The sequence below is a fragment of the Oryzias latipes genome, chromosome 21 (assembly GCF_002234675.1).
Source record: "Oryzias latipes chromosome 21, ASM223467v1".
In the NCBI taxonomy this organism is placed as follows: Eukaryota; Metazoa; Chordata; class Actinopteri; order Beloniformes; family Adrianichthyidae; genus Oryzias; species Oryzias latipes.
In genome coordinates this window covers 23097445-23119642 of record NC_019879.2, presented here as the reverse complement: position 1 = coordinate 23119642, position 22198 = coordinate 23097445, and the positions used below count along the sequence as shown (strand labels likewise).

Here is a 22198-nt window from a genome sequence, read left to right as displayed (position 1 = left end):
ATATATATATATATATATATATATATATATATATATATATATATATATATATATATATATATATATATATATATGTGTGTGTGTGTGTATGTATATATGTGTATATATATATGTGTGTGTATGTCTATATATGTACATATATGTATATATATATATAGATATATATATGTGTGTGTGTGTGTGTCCTCCATCATTAGAGAAATGCCTCAATAACATGTTAAAAACATGATTTGCTTTGGAGTGGGTTTTTAAAACTGCAAAAGTCACTGTAGTAAGTATTACAATTATTGGTGAACCGTCTTTCACAGCCCATTCTCAAATTTAGTCCTCGGCACAGAATGCTGCGTTGCCATGGTAACAGCATCTTCCTCATGTTTTGCTCCTCCTGGATACACATCCTCGTCTGGGTCCTGTGATTGGACGTGCTCTCCGTGGATGTCACCGGGGCAACCAAATGATGGGAATTGGAACACGTGAACGGAAGTGTCACCTCTGGATTTCACTGGCTCCCCTCCGCGAAGCTCTCATTCAGCCACGAATGAGACGTTGGAGGCACCGGCACTTCCATTGGGCTGGCCACGCGTCCGTCTGAGAAGGGACCGACCCCCCTCCCTCCCCTCATCCCACCTCCCTCTGCTCGGCTCGGTACGGTAGCCGAGCGGGGACCGGCTGGTTTCGCAGCGGCCGCGGGTCTCCACCCGAGAGTATGGCGGATGGGAGCGCGTTGGATAGCGGGGGAGAAGCGGAGACATGTCAGGGAGGGAATAAGGAAACAAAGAGAGGCCAGTTCTTTCACCCAGTGCAGATGTAGGCTTCCTCGATCCGGGTTTCTCCGAGGCTTCGCGCTCGTTCTCTGGCGTTTTATTTCCCCGATCATGGAGCAAGTTTGTTTTTTGTCATGCACAGAGACGGGTGAGCTCAGCGGATGAACCCCCGCTCGGTCCACGTCCTCGGGCCAGCGTTCGTGCGTCTCCCCGCTCGGTTCGGACAGCCGCGGTCCCCGCATGCGGGGGTCCGGCCTGCCATGGCGATTGTCTGACTATGAAGCCCGTGTCGGGGCAGCGAGTCTTTGTGCTCTGCCGTTGCTCGCGTTGACACCGACATGGCACGCGGATGCTGAGCGCCGTGAGTGCGGGATCCTTTCTTCCTGTTCGATTCAATGACAGCGTCGGTTCCGCGGCGACTCGACTAAATCCACGATGCGCGAGTATAAAGTGGTCGTCCTGGGCAGCGGGGGGGTCGGGAAATCCGCCCTCACCGTGCAGTTCGTCACCGGGACGTTCATTGAGAAGTACGACCCCACCATAGAGGATTTTTATCGTAAAGAGATCGAGGTGGACTCTTCACCGTCGGTGCTGGAGATCCTGGACACGGCCGGGACCGAGCAGTTCGCCTCCATGCGGGACTTGTACATCAAAAACGGCCAAGGGTTCATTCTGGTGTACAGCCTGGTCAACCAGCAGAGCTTCCAGGACATAAAGCCCATGAGGGATCAGATCATTAGAGTGAAAAGGTTGGTGGTGACCTCAAAAGCCCCCCCCCCCCCCCCTCTTTTTTTTATTCTTTTTACACTCCAGAAAACCAAACTCATCTTCTCCTTAGACTTCACATTGCTGACAGGGCACCAATCCTAAATACCATCTGCTTTTACAGAAACCTGCTATTATGTGGCTCCTGGATCCACACAGTGACTGCGGCTCCCTGCAAAAGCTTTAAATACCCATGATTCAGTGCAGCACAGAGACATCCAATGAAGAATGTGCGTGTGTGTCCTGCAGAGGAAGCCCCTGTCTCACATCGGGCCGGTTCTGCAGACGGGGAGCCCACGTTTGTGCTCAGCAGCCTTCACAAAAGAGCCGCGCCGTAACTTGCGCGAGCATCCGGATGTGAGGTCACTCGTCCTGCTTCATGGTTGATGTTGCATGATGTCATGAAATCCTACCGAGAGCTTAAATGTGTTGTGTCATGGATGCAGCTGCAGCAATCACCCACGCTGCATTTGTTTGTCTTTTATTTTCCGACCAGTGCGCAGCGTGCGCTGAGCTGCAGCTGTTCGGGGTCATCTGTCATGCGTTAGAGCGCTCCACAAAGACCAAGAGAAGGCACGTTGAGGGGTTTTGAGGATGCAGTTACAGCTCTGCGTCAGTTTTCCTGTTCCTGCAATTAAAAATCTCCACAAAAAAAAGTGAAGAGTGAAGAGAAAAACTCCAGAGATGTTTATTATGCTGATTAATTTAAGATCTTTTATGTTATTTGAATCTTATCAAACATACTTCCCGAACAATCCTGGTATAATGTGTCACTGCTTGAAAGAATGAGGTCAACATGTTTCCCCCACATGAATAGAAAATAGAAAGAGGTAGATCTGTCTGCAGTGTGCCAGTGTGTGTTCTTGTGTCAAAAGTGTGTGTGTGCTCATACAGAACGTCGCACACAAGGCAAAACTGTTGTGAGACTTTATATCTAGTATTGATTCTGATGATTTTTCCTGACACGGCTGCATCTTTTTTAGGGCTTAAGCACTTTTCATAAGCGTATCCAAGTCAACCTAAAGGGATGTAATGATTGTGAGTGGTCTTTTCTTTAGTTATTAAGCTTCGATCCACATTGCGTTGGCCTCTAAAGATTCTCTCCAATGACAATCGTGTTTTGGGTGTTTTTAACATGTTCTTGTAGCATTTTTCTGACGATGGAGGGCAATATACAGAAAAGTACCATTAAAATTGTGTTTAGGGTTAAATCGTTGTGAAGCAGAGGGTGCCTGCTTGAAACTCAGCATGGGAGGGTTAAAGTAGAGAGCCATTGGGTCCCGTTTGTTATGGTCTTTGGGATGACTTAAAAGTAGATTTGATGATGGACACTCTACCTCCTTTAGCTTCTTACCCGTACCTTGTGTGAGAACTATAGTGATTGGTCGGACAATTGAAGTGGGTCGTGTGATTAACGCTCACTGATTTGGCGGTGCATGCTGAACCCATTAAAGGGTCTGAAATGTGAGATTTGATCTGCATTTTAGGAATCTCTATGTTCACCCATCCACCCATCTTCTAAACCACTCAATCCCTTTTGGGGGTCACCGGGTTGCTGGGGCCTATCCACGCCAATAGTGGACAAAGGCAGGGCACAGCCGGGACAGGTCACCAGTCAGTTCCAGGGCCACACAATCAATCACACTAACACACTCTTAGGAACAATTTCAGATTCAACAATTAACATATCAAGCATGTCTTTGGACTGCGGGAAGGAACTGAAGTACCTGGAGAAAACGCATACATGCAAACATGCGAACTCCACACAGAAAGGTCCCAGCTGGGAATTGAATTAGGGCCTCCTGGCTGTGAGGCGAGTGCTAACCTCTACCCCACAATGCAACCTTTCTGTTTTCCAATTACTCTATTTGGCTACAGTAACAAAAATCTTCCTCTGATTCAAACACATCATAAACGGTCATCCCTGCATTTACTGCAGTGATCCAGGGATTTAGCATAACAGCGCGTTAGCAGGCCCCAGGACAAAAAAAAAAGTGTTTTCTAGCGGTTACCAATGAATGACAGTCAAAGATTTAACTGGAAAAGTCAGTTCTCCTCTTATAATTTCCTTCTTTGGTCTTGTCAGCACAGTGTGACGTTTCCCACCTAGTTTGGTTTGCTCAATGTACCAACTCCTAAAGGACCATCCTAATAAGAAAAGACCCAAAAGGCAAAATCAGCTAAGAAGTCAGCCTTTGAACAAGTTAATAATTCCTGTTTTCCGATCATTTGAAAACAGAATGGCTTTCTTGTCTCATTTCTGCTTGGGCAATAATATATTTTAGTATCAGTCAAGTTATAGTTGGTTGAATGCTGTATAGCATTCAACCCTTTGTTTTCCTCTTACGCTATCTTCCGCCGTTTTTCGGCACTTAACTCCTTCTACAATTTTCAACCTATTTTAACCATTCAACTATTAAACTGTTCAGCTCTTTCAGCTTATTACTGCTATGACTTTTGGTTTTTCAAATCCTTGAACTTTTTAAGATATTCCAGGATTTTCCATGATTTTTTCTCCATTGAAATACATGGAGAATTTTTCGTGCAGAAGTTCACAGTTAAACTTCTACAATTTTTCACCTATTTTAACCATTCAACTATTAAAATGTTCAGCTCTTTCATCTTATTCCAGCTATGACATTTTGTCCTTCAAATCCTTGAACTTTTCCAGATAGTCCCGGTTATTCCCGGATTTTCCAATCTTTTTGCTCCATTGGCCACACCTTTGCTTCTTTAAACAATTGTAACTTTAACATTCTTTTGGCTAGAGACACCGTTCAAACATTGAAATGTTCACAAGGTTTTGGACTTCAATATAAGGCTCAAAATTATTATGGGATGGCAACACCACCTACAGTTTGGCGGCCATTTTTTGCCAAAATGTGAGGCAATTTTAAACTTCTTCAAACTTTCACCTATTTCAATCATTCTACTATTTCAATGTTCAACTCCTTCAGCTTATTCCTTTCAGCTATTACTTTTGGTCCTTCAAATCTTTGAACTTTTCAAGATATTCCAGGATTTTCCAAGATTTTCGCTCCATTTAAATACATTGAGAATCCTTGAAAACCTTTGGTTCTTTCAACCATTGTAACTTCAACATGCCTTTAGCAAGAGATACCGTTCAAACGTTAAATTGATCACAAGGCTTTGGACTATAAAATAGGTTTAGAAATCATTACGGGATGTCAACACAACCTACTGTTTGGTGGCCATTTTTTGACCAAATCTGAAGCAAATATTGCATTTAACTTCATCCATGGCTGGAACTGAACATATTGAAATTCACTGGATCTGGACATATAAGGAATGTGGGCGTGGTTAGCAAACAAACTTCGTTGCTATGGACGTCCAAAGGTTTACTTTTTCTGATTTGTCTGAAACTGACGTCGATTGGTTCGTCATCCCCAGGCGACCCAAACATAAAATGGTTGCTATGGAGATAGAATTAATAGAAAAGCCGCCATTTTGAAAAAAGTGGATTTTCTATCAACTTAGACATGTAGCTTTTACCAATATGATACTCTCAAACAATGTGTTTTTTTGAGTCGGTTGATGATGCTGATTCCAATGCTATCACTTTTAGCCATTTTAGCAACATCTTCAAATTTTCAACAGTTCAGCCATTTTTTCAACAATTTCAGCTTTAATGCTTAACTCCTTCTACAAATTTTGACCTATTTTAGACATTCTACTATTACAATGTTAACCTTTTTCAGCTTATTCCTACTAGGACTTTTGATCATTTAACTTTTCAAGGTTTTTCCAGTACAGTTCAGACATTTCTTCAGCAAATTTAGCTTTCATTCAGCAGTACAGCATTCAACCCTGCATTTTCTTCTGGAAATGCAGCTCCTTCTAGTTTTGATTAAAAGTTTGAAACAAATGTTGGTAATCTTTGCTTTAAATGTTGATGTCACATGTGGTGTAGTGGTTGGCACTCCGGCCTCACAGCAAGAAGGCCCTGGTTTGAACCCAGCTGGGTCCTTTCTATGTGAAGTTTTGCATGAGTGGGTTTTCTCCAGGCAGTCCAAAGAAATGCCTCATAGATTAATTGGTGAATCTAAATTGTTCTTGGTTCATCGCAGGGTGACTCTGCGATGGACTGATTAACTATCCAGGTGTACCCTGCCTTTACCCAACTGGGATAGGCTCCAGCAACCCTATGACCCTAAAAGGGAGTCAGCAGTTTTAGAAAATGAAGTGATGGCACAACGTATTCCAAAAAAAAACATGGAGACAACCCTTATTGGTCAATTTTAGTAATTAAATGAGACCCCAAGACACATAAAAAGGAAAAAACTATGTATTTTCTGAAAAAACATTAAGACAAAGAAGAAGAGGTTGTCACCTGTGTGTGTGTTTATAAGACAATCTTAGATTGACTGCATTTTCCCAGTCATAAAGTTTCAGGTATGAGGCGGTCTTCATAAAAAACAGTTTTATTTATAGCTTTATTTTAGAGTGTCATACCTCAACAGCTTCACCTCCAGTGCTCCTCCTGCAGCTCTGAAGGCCATCTGCTTCCTGCAGGCACGCTCATGAGACGGCACTGAAGCCCAACTGTGCGCTTGCATCCATAAAAAAAGATAGTGAAAGTTTCCATTCATGATTTCTCCAGATGATTTGTCTTTCAAGCTAAGGAAACTGAGCTCGTGTCATGGTGTTAGACAGAGCTTTCACAGATCCAGTGTAGGGTTGTAAGACCGCATCGTCATGTTTGTAATTCCTCCAGCAGAATCTTGACAAGAAACCTACTACCGGTAATTAACTAATGATTAAAAGAAAAGAAGAAGACTCCAGCTGTTCTCTTACTTCATCTCTCGGGTAGTGTCTGTTACTAAACTTTCTCAGCTCTTTCAATCGTATGAAACACAAATTAGATATGAAATCACTAACATTGTGCATTGCAAGATTTTTTCATATTGTGTAACCCAGTTGCATTACTAAGTCCTCTAAAGTCTTGTTTCCTCTGAACAGTACGGTCCGGTCCAGTTTAGAATGGTCCAGGCAATTCAGGAGAGAGTTTCAACTTAAAGTTGGACTGCTATGTTGGATGAGGGGTGAAGCTACCAACAACAGTAGAGGTCATCCAGCAGCTCATTTATTTTCCACTAGGCTTTTGGTACTCTGTATAAAAAACGCATTGAGAGATGATTGGGAGAACCATTGGAGCCCTTTTTTGTCGTAATGACCCTTAGCTAATCAACAGGTTTCAACAGACCGTTCCATTTTTCTATGGACCTACAACCAACAGGGGCCCAAATATGGTGCTGTTTGGTCTGGCTTAATGGGTCCATTTTATAATGGAAACGCTCAAAATCAGGACTGGACCATACCGTTCAGTGGACACAAGGCTTTAGATGCAGGTTCTGTCATGAATGCTCTTTGTAAACTGAGAGGAATAACTGTGAACTGGAACCACTTGCAGATTATTTTTTGTCCAAATATGCCAATAATGACTTGTAGTTTCTGAAAATGGACAAAACAAGTGTAACAAAAAAACAACAGGTGTTGCTGTTGAACTGTTGGAATGGCTCGATCTGGCTCGTGACGGGATTTTCCCAATAGTTTTTCAAAGCTATTTGGAATGTGGCTTTACTGAAAGACCTAACATGGGAGTTGAAAACATTTAGATCTCTTCTGGCAGACTGGTTCAAGGTGACTGGAAAGTTTTAGAAGAGTAATTCGGGGGGGAAAACTAAGAGGGCACTTTTGTGGAAAATCCTAACTCAGTGAAATTTTCTTTTGACCCCAGACTCAAAATTATTGTTTTCTGGTGTCTGTTATGTCTCCTCATCCTTTTAAAAAAGGGATTTTGTATAATCTTTGGAAGTGTTGCCTTTTGCTCGTTAGTCACCCCTCGGTGCAGAAACACAGACGACCGATGGCGGCCATATCGGCGTTCCTCCAGTTTAGAGTCCCTGCTGTGTGTCGCTCTCACTCTGAACCCTGTCAGCATCCATCAGAGCCTGCTGATAGCGGCAGGGACGAGCTCTTCCACAGAGGCCCGGGGTGACCGTGATTACACCTGGAAAGCAGCTGGGGGCCTCATCATACCTCTCCACAGCTGCAGTGAAGTTTACGCCCGGATGTGTTGTGATTAGTGACCTATCAGACAACAGAGGTGAAGCCATTACCAAAACGCTCTTAGCACTGCTGTCATACAGTTTCGTTGCTGCTTGTGATTCATCCGATAACGTCGGTGGCTCCCTGTCATTAATTTTGCACGAGTAATAATTCATTTAAACATTGTGCTACGGCTTATTTATCAGGATGAAGCGGGATGCTTTCTCTATCACTGTCGTTATATCTGTCATCTTAACTGCACTAGCACGGCTAAAGGTCAGTAAAGACTAGTAAACAGTTGACCTGGTATTCAAACTGCGTTGCATAAGTAATGATTTTCTTTAGATTAATATTTTCTCACAGCATGAGGTTGTATTCAATACTGCCAAAGGGTCAATAATGAGGCTTTAGACTTCAGACAAAGTCTATTGTTGTGTTGCATGTAAATGAAAGAGATTGTTTTTATTGTAATGCTATCAAACGGCAAATACACTGAGATAGAAACTGTAACAAGATAGCAGTTTTAAAAATAACCATCAATGAGCGAAATCTGCAAAGTAGTCGGCTTTATGTTTCACAACTAATATGAATGTTTTAAAGGCGGTGTCGCACAGCCACTACTTTTTCTGCATTTTCCACATACGAAATTTCGGTCTTCCACGATACATGTGTGATATGCGTAATTCATAAGTGTTTGTTTTGTTCGTCATTTGTTCAAAATTTTTGGTCAGTTGAGAATATCGCAGTTTAGGAGTACTTATGTAGTTTATACGTAACTGTTGCATTAATCTTACGCAATTGTGTGTAATTCTTTTCGAGATGTATACGCTAATTTGTGGGTTTCCCTGATCGCTCCACACATGTCTAATGGACTTTTCATGCATGTACTACAGATGTATACGGTAACTTTTATATCACACACATGGTGCATGAACATGTTAAAATTACATAATTAACGCACAAATTTTGGGCCAGATTTGACTTCTGCATTGATTTACATTAGGGTTGCACGATATGAGGAAAACTTGCGATATGCGATATTAGTGATCAATATTGCGATAACGATAAATTTGCGGTAAATAAACAAACAGAAAAATAAACAAAAATATCATTCCCATTTCATTGCAACAGTTTAAAAATTATACAGTGATCCCTTGCTATAACGCGGTTTACTTTTCACGGTTTCGCTACTTCACGGATTTGCATCGTGCATTGTGTTCTGCATTCTGATTGGCTAAAAAAGTCACTCCGCTTCTTCTCTACCTGTGCGTCAATAATGTTGCAGTTTAATATGTACTCGTAAGTAAATCAGCATTCCAAATTACGTACATGCAAATCATCTTGCAATGTCAAGTTTCTCTAAAACCCATAGAAAAAGAGCAACACCAACTGTCAATCACTATGTTCTTCTCCCGAACAAACACACACAGCTGCACCGCAGGCTTGAGAAGGAGAAAACACTGCAGCTTCTCAGACTGAAAAGCATTGAAATACACCTGAGCCACTATTTGTCCGTTTGTACTTTGTATTTTTTTCATGATCATTTTAAATTTTCTCCCGTTTAATTTAATTACTCTCGGGTCGCGGTGGGCGGGGCTAATCTCCGCGATTTGAAGCCTTCTGTTTACAGCGATGTTTCAAATTATTATTTGACAGTACAGTACAGAAGTTGTTTGTTGAAAAATAAACGTTTTTAAAGTACTTTGATTTGTGAAACAATTGCTTGAGCCTGTAAAATGGTTTGTTCTTTCTTTTCAATGTATAATAGAGTATTTAATTGTATAATAATTGTTAAAAAAATAGAGGTTTCTACTTCACGGATTTTGCCTATCACGGGTTCTTTCTGAAACGTAACCCCCGCGAAAAACAAGGGTTTACTGTACTCCAAATGACCCTCATCGACATGGGGGACAAACATCTAACATAATAGGCCTCCATCTGATTGGTCAACAATGGGAAAGCGTCCATCTGATTGGTCAAAGCATAAAGGGATTTATTTGATTCGTTAAATGCTTCAAGCTGCTAGAAGATTGTTTTAACACATTTTGGATTTGCGATTTATTGCGATATTCGCCGTCTTTTGCGATATGCATATTGCAGAGCTGGATATTGCGATAACGATAAATTTGCGGTATATTGTGCAGGCTTAATTTACATCTTCTTTGTGTGCTTTTTTCGTACTTCTTCTTCTTTAATGTGGTACATTTGTGATACACCTGGGAAAATTTACGTGAGTGACCACAACTTCTATCACTTTTTCTACATATATTCACGTACTTTCATCCGTGCAATTTGCGCAAAAGTATTCGTATTGGCTGTGTGACGTCGCCTTAAGGCCCGTACACACCGGGACGAATATTCGCCAGGCGTTATTCGCCAGCGTTTTTTGCCATGTTTTTTGTGTTCACACCCAGGCGATTTTCGCTGACGATGAGCCGAGCAAACATGCAATTTCATTCCCTGACATTAGATGGCGCTTAATGTAAACAGAAATACTCCTGTACATACGGTGGCGCTGCGCAACTTTACGCTTCTTAAAGTCGCTTTTCACGCAGAAGAAGAGAGCAAGTATTTACGCGCTTGTCAGAATCATACAAAGAAAACATGAATATTTCAAGCACCAGTTGTTCCAACTAGTGCTTGGTTCGAGGATATTTTAGAATGTCCGTCATTATTTCTTCGCGGCTGTGTAGACGCTACTTGGCGTATTTGTTCTTCACTGGTATGTGTGCTCAGAAAGGCAGTTTTGTGTTTGAGCGCCCCCAAGTTGTGTTTTACTAACTTCAGAAGCTCCAGACACGTGTGCATAAGCGCCGTTCTCATTGGTCGAATAGATTTCGACGCCGCGCGTCAAACCAAAAAAACGAACCCGAGGCGTTTTTTAAAAAGTGGCGCTTTGACGCATGGCGTTTTTTCGCGCCGGTGTGCACACTCACATTGGTGCCCTTTGTTTAGTCACGAGGCGGTAACCCTTGTGCTATCCTAGGCACTTTAACATTGGGAGTTGGGTCCTCTAGACCCACTAGACAGTGCTCTGAACCTTTTTTCTTCAATGATTTGTGATCTTCACTGGTGTCCATGGATTACATGAAATCTTTCCACCTTTATCCACCTTTGTCATGGTAGGGAGAACACATCAATGCAAGGGTGGGGTCATCTAAGATAGCACAAGGGTTTCGCCGGCGAAATTCGACCTGGTGTGTACAGGCCTTTAAGGTTTTAAAATCCTTCACTAAACACTTTTCTCAGAGAGGCATGAACATTTTCACACTTTTCTCTCTGGTTTTAACTCTCAAAGTTAAAACCTTTGTAGAAACATAAGTCAAGTATTATAGAATTAAAACAAAGATCTGCTCACAATCAAAGGTTTGTGTAAACTGGGTGAACTGAACTCATTTTGTACTGGAGACACAGAAGAGATTGATTGACATTGGTCTACAGCCAATCAGGATGCAGAAAACAATGGGCTGTGAAAAAACAAAAAAAAGCATGCACAATTCCACCAAAATACCCTGCAAAAGGGGAACTGTGTTGTAGCGAGGAACCTCTGTATTCCAATATAGCCGCGCACATTTCTTTTTTTGGCCATTCAGATATCTATGGGTGAAGTCACAGATTACCGGCCTGTTTTCAACTAAAAATTTGGCTTTGTTATTATTATTTTTTTACTTGTCTGGGAGAATCACAGGCAGTTTCTGATATTTTTAGGCAAAAATCTAAAGAAAAACACCATTGTATGCTAAAAAAAAATGACGAGATTCACACACTGGCTGCCACAGGAAGCCATTACTGATCAAGAACCTTTCCTTAACAAGAGATGAAACATTAAGGTCAAACAATGATGCATTAGAAGTGACATTTTCCACTTTACTCCCTAAAATGAAAACCATTTTGTTAAGAGGAGGGACTTACACTGCTAATAAGCTCAGCAAACTGAGCAACGCTTATGAAATGATTGGAGAGTCCCATCATCCTGCGGTTCTACCCAGCCGAACCATCCTTTGTAAACATAAAAGACCCTTTTGATGAGGAGTGTAAACATCTCTCCTGCCTTCAGCTGCCTGAGGTTGCAACGCAGCAGGATATGAAGGCAGGCAGCAGCAAGCTAACAATTCCTCCAACACACTGACTGAGCTTGTTTCACCATTCAGTGTGTTAGATTTCAGCCAAAGCCATTTCCTCCAAGACAGGACAGTCTCAAAGCTGCAGTTGGCCCAATGTTGCAAAATGTATGTACATAAGCATTTTAAGTTACTCCATTAAGTTATTCTGTGTCTACAGAGCCCTTAAATCCCCAGAATGGATCCCTTTACGATAATCCTAAAAAAGGCTTTTCCATTAATGATCTTCTAATCTCAACAAAGTAATGTCTCCCAGAATACTCTGAATCTGCAGTCGAGGGACACAGCTTTTTGATGCTGTTTGTTTCCACTCTCTGCGTTTCATTTAACAAAATCATTTAAGGGATTGTTATGTAGAACAGTCAAAAACCTATCACCAAATAAATGGATTTAGATCCAAAACTTACTTATGTCATTAGGGCTCAGACTGTCTTGAATTATGCCAGGGCACGACATTTTGATTCCTCAATTTCGTAAATTCTTACACATTAAGTCATTTACTACCATCTACTATCTACCCAGGTGTCTGAAACATTTTTGTCAAAAGAAAAAAAAAAGATCTCAGCATCTTGCAATAATAAAAAAAACAGGATAGCAAATAGTGCTGGAAGAACAAAATAAAAGTTTGAGGTTTAGCATTGAAATAAGATTGTGTACAGTTTGCAGCAGATAAGTGTGGATAGAAGGAAGGTTTTTTTGATCTTCCACTTTTTGGCTGATGTAATTTCAACACTTGCTTAGGATAAATGTCCCATCAAAATGGACTTTGCAACTCAGAAAATTTACTTTGGAAAAAATGAAATGTTTGTCATAGGTGTGGATGTGAAAGTGTGTGATTCTGTGGCCCTGCACTGCAATAACAACCTGCCCCCCTTCACCCAATACCAGCTGAGCTAGGATCCAGTAACTCCGTGACCCTAAAATGGACTAAGCAGGTTGGGAAAATGGGTGAATTGAAATCTGTGTTGGGGTGGGAGAGAGTCTACCCTGCCTTTGCTCAACAGTCACTAGGATAGGCCCCAGCAACCCCATGATCCTAAATAGGATTAAGGTTCTTTGGAAAATAGATGGATGGAAATCTATGTGGCAACATGTAATCGCACAAATGTATTGCTGTAACACATTAAAATAAATAGTGTACCATTAGTTCTTTGATTTTCTATTTGACTTGACTGTCTCAACTCCATTGAGTTTTCATCTTAATTTAGTTTTTATTGCCCTCAACAGTCTGACCTCTTTAATTTTTTTCAATTGGTAATTATTTTGAATTTGACATTTTTCATTTCTGGGGGGGAAAAGTATTGATAAAATTCTCGTGTTTTTTTATTTTCATTTTCTGGAAGTCCAACAAAGCTTCTTCTCTCCATATTCAAAAGGCTGTTACACTCCAAGGTGCTCGTGGGCTTCTCTGTCCGTCAGCAGCAGGGTCCGTCTGTGAGATGATCTGCATCATGCATTATAGATGAGACGTGTCTGTGTGAGCTTGAATGGATGTTTGCAGTTGGTGTTCTGCTGCCTCTTGGCATTACAAGCCGAAGATTTGAGTTTTGGCGTGTTGTTTGTGGTGCCTGTGTCAAAATACAGACCAGACTTGGGTTATTTCTGTCTTTTGGACGACGGAGGATTTTTGCTTCTTCATTCCAAACTGTTTAGTCCAAAAACAGATTGGTGGAAATTGGTTATCTTAAGGCCCAGAGAGCCTCTAAAATTATAGTTTAAACCTGCTTGACTACTGTTTTTTTCTGTTATTATCACTAAAGGTTTCAGTAGATGTATAACCAGCTTGAGAGAAAAAGAGGAAACAAGAAGAAAATTCAATTTTTAACACCATCTTCTCATCAAAAATGTGCACATTTTTATGTAGCTGATGCCCGTACAGCTCTAAAGCAATCTGTTACCCCATAAAGATTCACAACGTTTTATCTAAACTGCTTTACACCCACGCCAATATTATAATCTTGTGCTGACAAAGCTCATATCCTGCAATACACACACACTTTTTTATTAGATTGGCCACAATGGAGTTGTGTTTTGAAAAAGAAATGTGTAATCTGTCAATTTCTTCCAAGTTTTATACTTTATGGATGGATGGATGGATGGATGTGTAGTAATGCTATTTTTCTGGCTAAAAATGGTGGTGGCAGATGCTGATCTGAACACAACTTATTCTAATAATCAGCAATAAGTTGGGTATCTGGAAAACAATCAGGACTGTAGCTCGGTAGCAACGTCTCAACCATAGTCCCCAAAACTACATGTTTAACTCTCTCCAACACTCCTGATTCAAGTAACTATGACTCCTTGATAGGTCCCTGCAAGAGTGGATAACTTTAACAGGTGTGATAGACATCGGAAAACAGTACAACATGCAGGATTGAGGCCAATCGGGACACTAGTGGCGGGCTAACGAAGTCAGTGGTTTCATTCGGACAATATAATGTTTATAATTTCTTTTATTTGTTTGAATTAAGTTCAAACTAAAATGCACACGCACTGTAGTTGCCAATAAAAAAAATAATTAATTAAAGGGTTGTTTTTTTTCAGGAAAGTCTTTTAAAAAGTCATTTGACAGCTTTGGCCTACATGTTTTTGTTTTTGCTGTTTTCTTTTACTTTAAAAAAGTTGAAGGAGATTTGCAATTATAATCCCTTATGAATAATTACTGTCTCACTCTGTTTATTCAATCCTAAAATTCACTGCAACGTATCAGTTTGAGTGTCTGGCTCAAGGTACCATAAAGCTTCTTAAGGTGCACTCAAGCTTTTGGTCACACGCCCACTCACTTCTGGTGAGAAGCAACCCAATTCCTGGTTGCTTCTTTCGGACGGAGACATGATCACGGCGAACAGAACAGGTTAGTTTAGATTAAAGTTTACCGGGTAATGTATTCATAAGCACATCAAAGTCGCTGGAATCTGAGCTAATTTAACGCTGCAACCTCCAGCTCCTGGTGTTCGGGGTTCCTCAGGCTGCTCAACCTGGAAAAGCATCAAAGGTGTACCTTCAGTATCCATCTCTCCAACATCAGACGTGCCCTTGTGTACAGTTACCACAGAAAACAGCAGAGGGCTTTTCTGCCGGTGAAATATCGAACAGGCTTTTTCATAGCATGAAAGCAGAATGCAAAAAAAGACGTTTGAGGATGGGCAGAAATTTGAAAATTCTTCACAGTGCTGTTAAGAGATGGGATACCTTAGATGTAGTTGTGTTGAAGGCTCTGATGTTGCAAGATGTTATTCATGTTAGTACATAGACATGAATGAAAATGATAATACAAATCAATTTTCTCTGGAAAGGAGTTTTATTTAGACCACAAAAAAATAAAATAAAGTGTTTTTATGTCTAAAAAAAGGTTACTATTATTGTTGTTATCGTTAAAATTGTCAACAAACTTTACCTAACAAGTTTTTAATTTTCAGCATTTTGGAGTACAACTTAGAAATTTGGGTTTTTATTTGTAAAGAATGGTTGATCTGCATCCACTATTAAGCTTTAGTGGAGGCAGTTTATTTTTCATGGACGAAATGCAGTTTGATAGTGACAGTGATAGTTTTTTTGGTTCTCGGCGAACAAAATTCAGGATAAGGCTGAATTTACAGGTGGCTGTGGCGCAGCGATAGAGCGGTTGACATCTGATCAGGAGATCGCAGGTTCGCTTCCCCCCGTGCCTGACACTAAACCCCACATTAGTACTGGTGGTTACAGGTTGGTGCCGGTGTTTGTTACTGGTGCTGCCATCAGTGTGTGTCAATAGGCGAATGGGACTGTAAAGCACTTGGGGCCTTCTAAGAAGGCAGTAAAGCGCGATAAAGTATACACTATTTACGGTACACTTTTGTTTTTAAAGCAAAAAGAAACAAGAAGGATCTGTTTATTATGTTTGCCAAAAACTTTTATATTGGGACCACATATCTTCTCAAAAATGACCATTTATTCAAAAATGGAAATATAATCTCAAAACAGCTTTAAATTTTTTTAATTTTGTTAATATTTCTACAAATGTTACCTTAGTAAAAGAATAGCTTAGATAGAAAAATTAAAACATATTAAAAATTAATGCACAGTTTTGGTCAAAAATAGAATGAGAAATGGAACTATTAATTTCCAACTTTAAGTCTTCCTTATTTTTTTCAATGCACCAATATTTGCTTCTTTTTATTGGTCAGAACGACAGAAATCTTTACGCCACAATTTTAATGTAATGGAAGTAGCAACCTCCTGACGTTTGGGGTTTTCAAGACAGTTTTGCTTGAAACAATAATGGTGCTAATTTATTAATTACAACTAAAAATGCAGTTTTTATGTTGATTAGTAGTTTTCTTTCAGAGACATTTATAATTAAAGCCGCAAGCGGCGTTGTATGGCCCGCAGACGCAACCCGCCTTCAACGCCCAACTCTATGCACCACAACCCCCCTTAACCCCCTTACTGCCCACTTTTGATAAAGGCTAGTCAAAACGGCATTTGCTAATTATGCTAACTATGCTAGCTATGCTTATGTGGCTAAAAGTGCTAGCATAGCGATCAGCATCATCAACTGACTCAGAAAAACACATTAGCTAAAATTCTAATTATGCTAACTATGCTAGTTATGCTAACATAGCTAAAAGTGCTAACATAGCGATCAGCATCATCAACTGACTCAGAAAAACACACTACCTAAAATACTAAATATGCTAACTTTGCTAGCTATGCTAACATAGCTAAAAGTGCTAGCATAGCGATCAGCATCATTACCTGACTCAGAAAAACACATTACCTAAAATACTAATTATGCTAACTATGCTAGCTATGCTAACATAGCTAAAAGTGCTAGCATAGCGATCAGCATCATCAACTGACTCAGAAAAACACATTCCTCCAATGGTGAGAGCTATATGCCATAATTTGATAAAAAAAAAAACACAAAATGGCGGCTTTTTTGTTTATTTTATCTCCATAGCAACCATTTTATGTTTTGGTCCCCTTGAGAGGACGAACAGATTGACGTCAGTTTCGGACAAATCGGTAAAAGTAAACTTTTTGCCGTCCTTAACAACAGTGGTTTTATGCTAACCACGTCCACATTCCTTATATGTCCATATCCAGTGTTTTTCAATGTATTCAGTTTCAGGCATGAATGCATGCATTCAATTTTCACTGTATTGTGTTGAAAGGCATGGGAGTTATTACAGTGCGCCACTTTGCTAGCTCGCCACGCGCACGCCGTTCAAAATCTACAACTTCTAATTCCAACATTTTGTCCAGAGTAGCTGGACGTTGGTGCCCAAAAAGTTACGAGACGATTAATGAAAATTCCAGCGACGAGTTTTCGTTTGTATCTGGTGCTAAAGGTGCTTTTTTGAGAAAATTCCAGATGGCGGCCTTTTCCCAAGGTCAAAGGTCAACGACACTTCTGGGGTGTTTGTAGACTGGAGCTGGCAGCAAGTGTGTGCAATTGCGTGAAAATCCTTCAAACAAAAGTGTCTTTTCCCCATATTGTGGGAAAACACGAAAATCGCCAATTCTCAGAGTTCGCCACAAGATGGCCGCCAAGCCGTAGGTCGTGTGGCCGTCCCATAATGATTTCAAAACATCTTTGGGATATCCCCGACACGTGTGTCTTGGTTTCGCGACTGTATTTTGAAGTACATTTTGTTCGGCCCCATACGCGATTTTCGGCCCATTCATTTTTTTTGACGGGATCGCTGGCCGTGATGTCTTCGTCTTCGTGGGGGTGACGTTGACTTTGTGGAAAATTCATTTGCAATTTATCCCAGGTGTGTGCACATTTTGGTGACTTTTCGAGCATGCGGCGGGGGTCAAATTCTCGCTGAAAGGCGGCGAAGTCGTCGTTCCAACTGCGAAAACAATATGGTCCTTGCAGTCAGTGACTGCTGCTGCGGGCCATAATAAAGATGTGTATTTCTAACATTTTACTCTTTCAAATTAAGATGCATGATGCAGATGTTTTATAAATCTTTAAACAGAAGTTTAGTTACATATGTGACCTCAAAATTGACTAACAAGGGAAGTTTAATGAAAAGAGTCTGAATTTCATTTCAAGACATTTTAATGGTGTAAATTCCTGCAGTGCGAAGTTAAACAAATACTACTAAAACATAGAACCTCAGAGCTGTTGCAGCTCTGCCTGTTGGCAGCAAATAAGAAAAACTGTCTTATAGTATAAGGAAGTGATCAGCTTTGTCTCTGATTCTTCTGAGCTGTCTCTGTTCCTCTGAAGATCTCAGGGATCTGCCGTGTTTTTCATTCAAAAATGAATGTAGTGAATACAATGGTAAATCCTAGCCCATGCGTTTGGCGGTCACAGTGCAGAAGTTAGTTCATTTGAACTGCCTATCTCCTTTGGCTTTCAAATAGTAGGTCCAAGTCCACTGTGGGTATTCTGCGACATAGCAACAAGTTTGGTGCTCATAGGATTATTGCCTCTTCCTACCCGTGGGGTCCCAGCTGGTTAAGAGGATGGATAGATGGATAGATGGATGGATGGATGGATGGATGGTTGGATGGATGGATGGATGGATGGATGCACATCTACATCAACTCTTTTGGAGCTACTGTGGAACTATCCAAATTTGTTGGAGATATTTAGAAACTTAAGTTTTTCCTATCAGTACATTGTTTTTATTTCTTCAATGACATTTTTTTCCATTACCTGAAGTCAAACTGGTTGAAAGATTTTTCTCTTTGCTCCCTAAAAAGAAAAAAAATATATATATATGTACTAGGGCTGCACGATATGAGGAAAACTTGCGATATGCGATATTAGGGCTTAATATTGCGATAACGATATAATTTGCGGTATATAAACAAATAGAAAAATAACCAAAAACATCATTCCCATTTCATTGCAACAGTTTAAAATTAAATTCCAAATGACCCTCATCGACATAGGTGACAAACATCTAACATAATAGGCCTCCATCTGAATGGTAAACAATGGGAAAGCGTCCATCTGATTGGTCAGAGCATAAAAGGATTTATTTGATTCGTTAAATGCCTCAACCTGCTATAAGATTGTTTTAGCACATTTTGGCTTTACGATTTATTGCGATATTCGCCGTCTTTTTGCCTATTGCAGAGCTGGATATTGCGATAACGATAAATTTGCGGTATATTGTGCAGGCCTAATATGTACATATATACATTTATATATATATATATATATATATATATATATATATATATATATATATATATATATATATATATATATATATATATATATATATATATATAATGTTTTCACAGATCAGAGTTACAAATGCACAAGGGGTTGTGAGACTTCATTACATCTTCATATATGGGATATTGTGGATAATATCTAGAAAAAAAATTGAGTTTTTCTTTTTTTTTTTCACTTTCTTAGAAAGACATGCCCCGATAATGATTGCTCCTTGTCAGGAGTGGCACTGCTGAGAGGGAGCGGTGAGTTCTGGAAATCCTTTTTTTTTTTTTAATCATCGGGGCATATTTGTTTTAAGAAAGTGGAAAAAATGCCACGTTTTTACTAGATATTATTCACTGCCTTAGTTAAAAGTGGCTTATAAGAAAACTCTAATGACCCAGAATTCTAGCAACATTTAAACTCATCATCTACGCACAAATCCGGAGACATGAAAGGAGTCTCAAATCTGATCTGTGCGTAAATGTAGTTTTGTATGCGCACTAGTAATGTTAGGTTGGGGTTGTGAGGGGCTGTAAGCTAGCGGGAGAGCTAGTAAACAGATGGATGATGGTAAATGGGAGCAGGCTTACTCTGATTTAGTGCTGCTTTGCAGAAACTATGTCCTAGAGAATGACACAGATTTTTATTTTTTTATTTATTTTGCTGAAGAACAAACTGTCAAAAATAAAAGACCACTGAGAATACTTTTGCAGCAGATCAAAATATGATCAAAGTGGGACTTTAAAGGCTATACAACTCCTGCTATCTCTGGTTGTCAATCTGTTTCCTCCATAAGGTTCACTACTCTCTGCTTCCTCTTCTGATTATCTCTATAAAAAAAACAAGCTTTATTATCACCAATTAGTTACAAAATCAAGTTTTTTATTCAGTGATTTAATACTAACATCAACTAGAGCACTCTGAAAGAGAAAGTTTATTTTTAAAAAATGTCATTTATTCAAAATGTTACCCAAAGGTTTTTTATTTATTTATCTGTTTCATACAATGCCAGTCATCTATGAGGCTTTTCAAATTTTTTGAAGTTACATTTAAGTGAAAAATGATTTGCAAAAATGTCAGTGCTAGCAGGTATAAAGGAGTTTATGCAATAATTTACATAATAATGAGTTTTTATTTTAATGTCATCAATCCCTCCCCACATAACCACCAGCACTGATTAACCCTGTTAATTAACCTGAACTTATCTCTCAAATGTCAGCTGGTAAATGTGCACAGACTTCAGAGAAGTTGCAGGTATTTTCTCCTTGATATAAAAACAAAAAAATCCACTATTTTCCTGGAAGAAGTTGTATTAGGTTCCTTTGCTAAATTTGATTGATATTTGTCTTTTTTTTAAATATAACTCTTTGTTTATCCCCGCTGACTGACTTATAGGCCTGACTTCCTGCTTGGATCTGTGTTTGTCCTCAGGTACGAGAAGGTTCCCGTGATCCTGGTGGGCAACAAGGTGGACCTGGAAAGTGAGCGGGAGGTGTCGTCCGGTGAAGGTCAGGCTCTGGCTGAGGAGTGGGGCTGTCCGTTCATGGAGACCTCGGCCAAGAGCAAAACTATGGTAGATGAACTCTTTGCCGAGATCGTTCGGCAGATGGACTACGCTGCCCAGCCGGACAAAGATGATCCCTGCTGCTCCTCGTGCAATATACAATAGCCCCGGGGGCCTCTGGGAAACAAGCCTGGAAACAAAAAAATGTGTGCTGAGAGAAAGCACCCCTCTTGTGTAGGAAATACACACACTAAGACAAACAAATGCCAACAAAACTGAGTGAAAGGTAGTGGTTAAACACAGTGGATTTGAATTCATAGCAGCATTAAAGTTGCAGTAAAAGCTGAATGGAGAATGCCAGGAATTTGCCACAAGAGAATTTGATGCATAACAAAAAGGAACATACCCTCGCCTTATGTCACCATCTTCTATTGTTTGTTTTTGTCTTTCCACCTGTAGAGACATGAATCGTCAGCAAAGAATTAGACCTTTTGGGCTGATGAACTGCTTGTTCTGAGTATTATCATTTTGTGTACTTCCACACGCAGCACTGATAAGCATTTCTTGTTACCATGTTTGCATTTCCACAACACTCCAAATCCAGCAGAGCTTTCTAAGGAACCAGTGCTTTTAAATAGGAGTCTTTGATTTTCTGTGTCTAGAGTTTCTCTCTCAGTCTAGCTTTTGTAGGTACTGATGGAAGATGTTTGTTTTTTTTCCTAATCACAGGGCTGAACCAAAGAGGTGATTCCCATTTTTTCAGTCATTCAGAGTGGCAATGGAAAGAAAATAACTCCTGCGGCATCTTTAAAGTCATCTCATTGCAATTTTTCTCATTTCGGGTCCTTAGGCATAGCAGAGTCTTTCACGCACTGTGTGATTTTTTCTGTTTGTTTGTTTGTGCCCTTGGTCAGATTACTTCTTAGCATATTGCATTCTGGTTGAACAAAAGTATTTTATAGTATTTGAATACCTTCTTCAAGCTCCGTTCAGGAAGGGGTGACCTTTAAAACGAAGACGCAGACTTCTGTCATACTTCTTACTTTCTTTCTCTCCTCGGATATTAATGCGGTAAGTGGCACTTAAGAGTTTCAGTATCTCAACGCCATACTTATTGCTAAGAGTATTCAAAAATCTAGTAATAAATATTAATGAGGAAAGTGATGGTAGTGTAAATATTTGATACAGAAAGTGCCAGCTCATTTGAAGACATTGACTTGATACACATGGAATCGTGGAACTGTATGCATGGCTAGTAAACAAAAAAAAAGGACTAGTAGCGATCAGTAAAAGGCAGTGGAAATGAGTAAACCAAACACACACAAGCATCTGGATCTGAACACTGTACATCTCTGAAGGCACGGGAGCCAGACCTTCCCCGTGTTACCATTTCCATGGTTGATTTTCTATTTTTTTATGTGACCATTGACTCGTTATTCCTCTAATGAATGGTGACACTGTTACATTTGACACCTAAACAATAAAAGTGCGTTCAACACTCGAGTGCAGCCCCCATGTTCCTGTGAAGTGAATGGAGTCCTTTAAGCCATTCTTGTGTGTGTTCTCCTTTTCTTCTCCGCTTTTCCTCCTCTTGACATGGTAACGTGGAAACTAGACTCAAGTATTTTTGGCTCTTACACACTGGGGTCTTTTGGGGAAAAACATCATTTGTTATAAATGCTACAATTGAGTGGAACGTCCCATTTCATAGCGGGTTTAAAACAAAACATGAAAGTTGCAAGTAAAAGTCTTTTTTCACGTTTTTTCAAGCTATATACAATTTGTCCTCAGCAAAGCGTGTTCAAGC

General features: G+C 40.0%; 1 protein-coding gene across 2 annotated transcripts; it reads left to right on the top strand.

The window, feature by feature from the left end:
- Positions 1-346: 346 nt before the first annotated feature.
- On the top strand, positions 347-21894 carry LOC101166017 (ras-related protein Rap-2a). 2 transcript variants are annotated; one of them, XM_020712974.2, is made up of 3 exons: positions 347-1513; positions 19089-19147; positions 20319-20577. In XM_020712974.2, the coding sequence occupies exons 1-3, from the start codon at positions 1200-1202 to the stop codon at positions 20336-20338; spliced, it is 393 nt and encodes a 130-aa protein (XP_020568633.1). In that variant the 5' UTR covers positions 347-1199; the 3' UTR covers positions 20339-20577. The 2 variants fall into 2 exon arrangements, with proteins under 2 accessions (XP_020568633.1, XP_004081824.1); XM_004081776.4 differs by lacking the exon at positions 19089-19147 and having other exon boundaries at positions 476-1513; positions 20319-21894.
- Positions 21895-22198: the final 304 nt, after the last annotated feature.

Excerpts from the sequence above, each read along its gene's own strand:
- LOC101166017 (XM_004081776.4), top strand. The coding sequence starts at position 1,200 with ATGCGCGAGTATAAAGTGGTCGTCCTGGGCAGCGGGGGGGTCGGGAAA. Across the intron at positions 1,514-20,318 it reads CAGATCATTAGAGTGAAAAG|GTACGAGAAGGTTCCCGTGA; the intron begins GTTGGTGGTGAC and ends GTTTGTCCTCAG.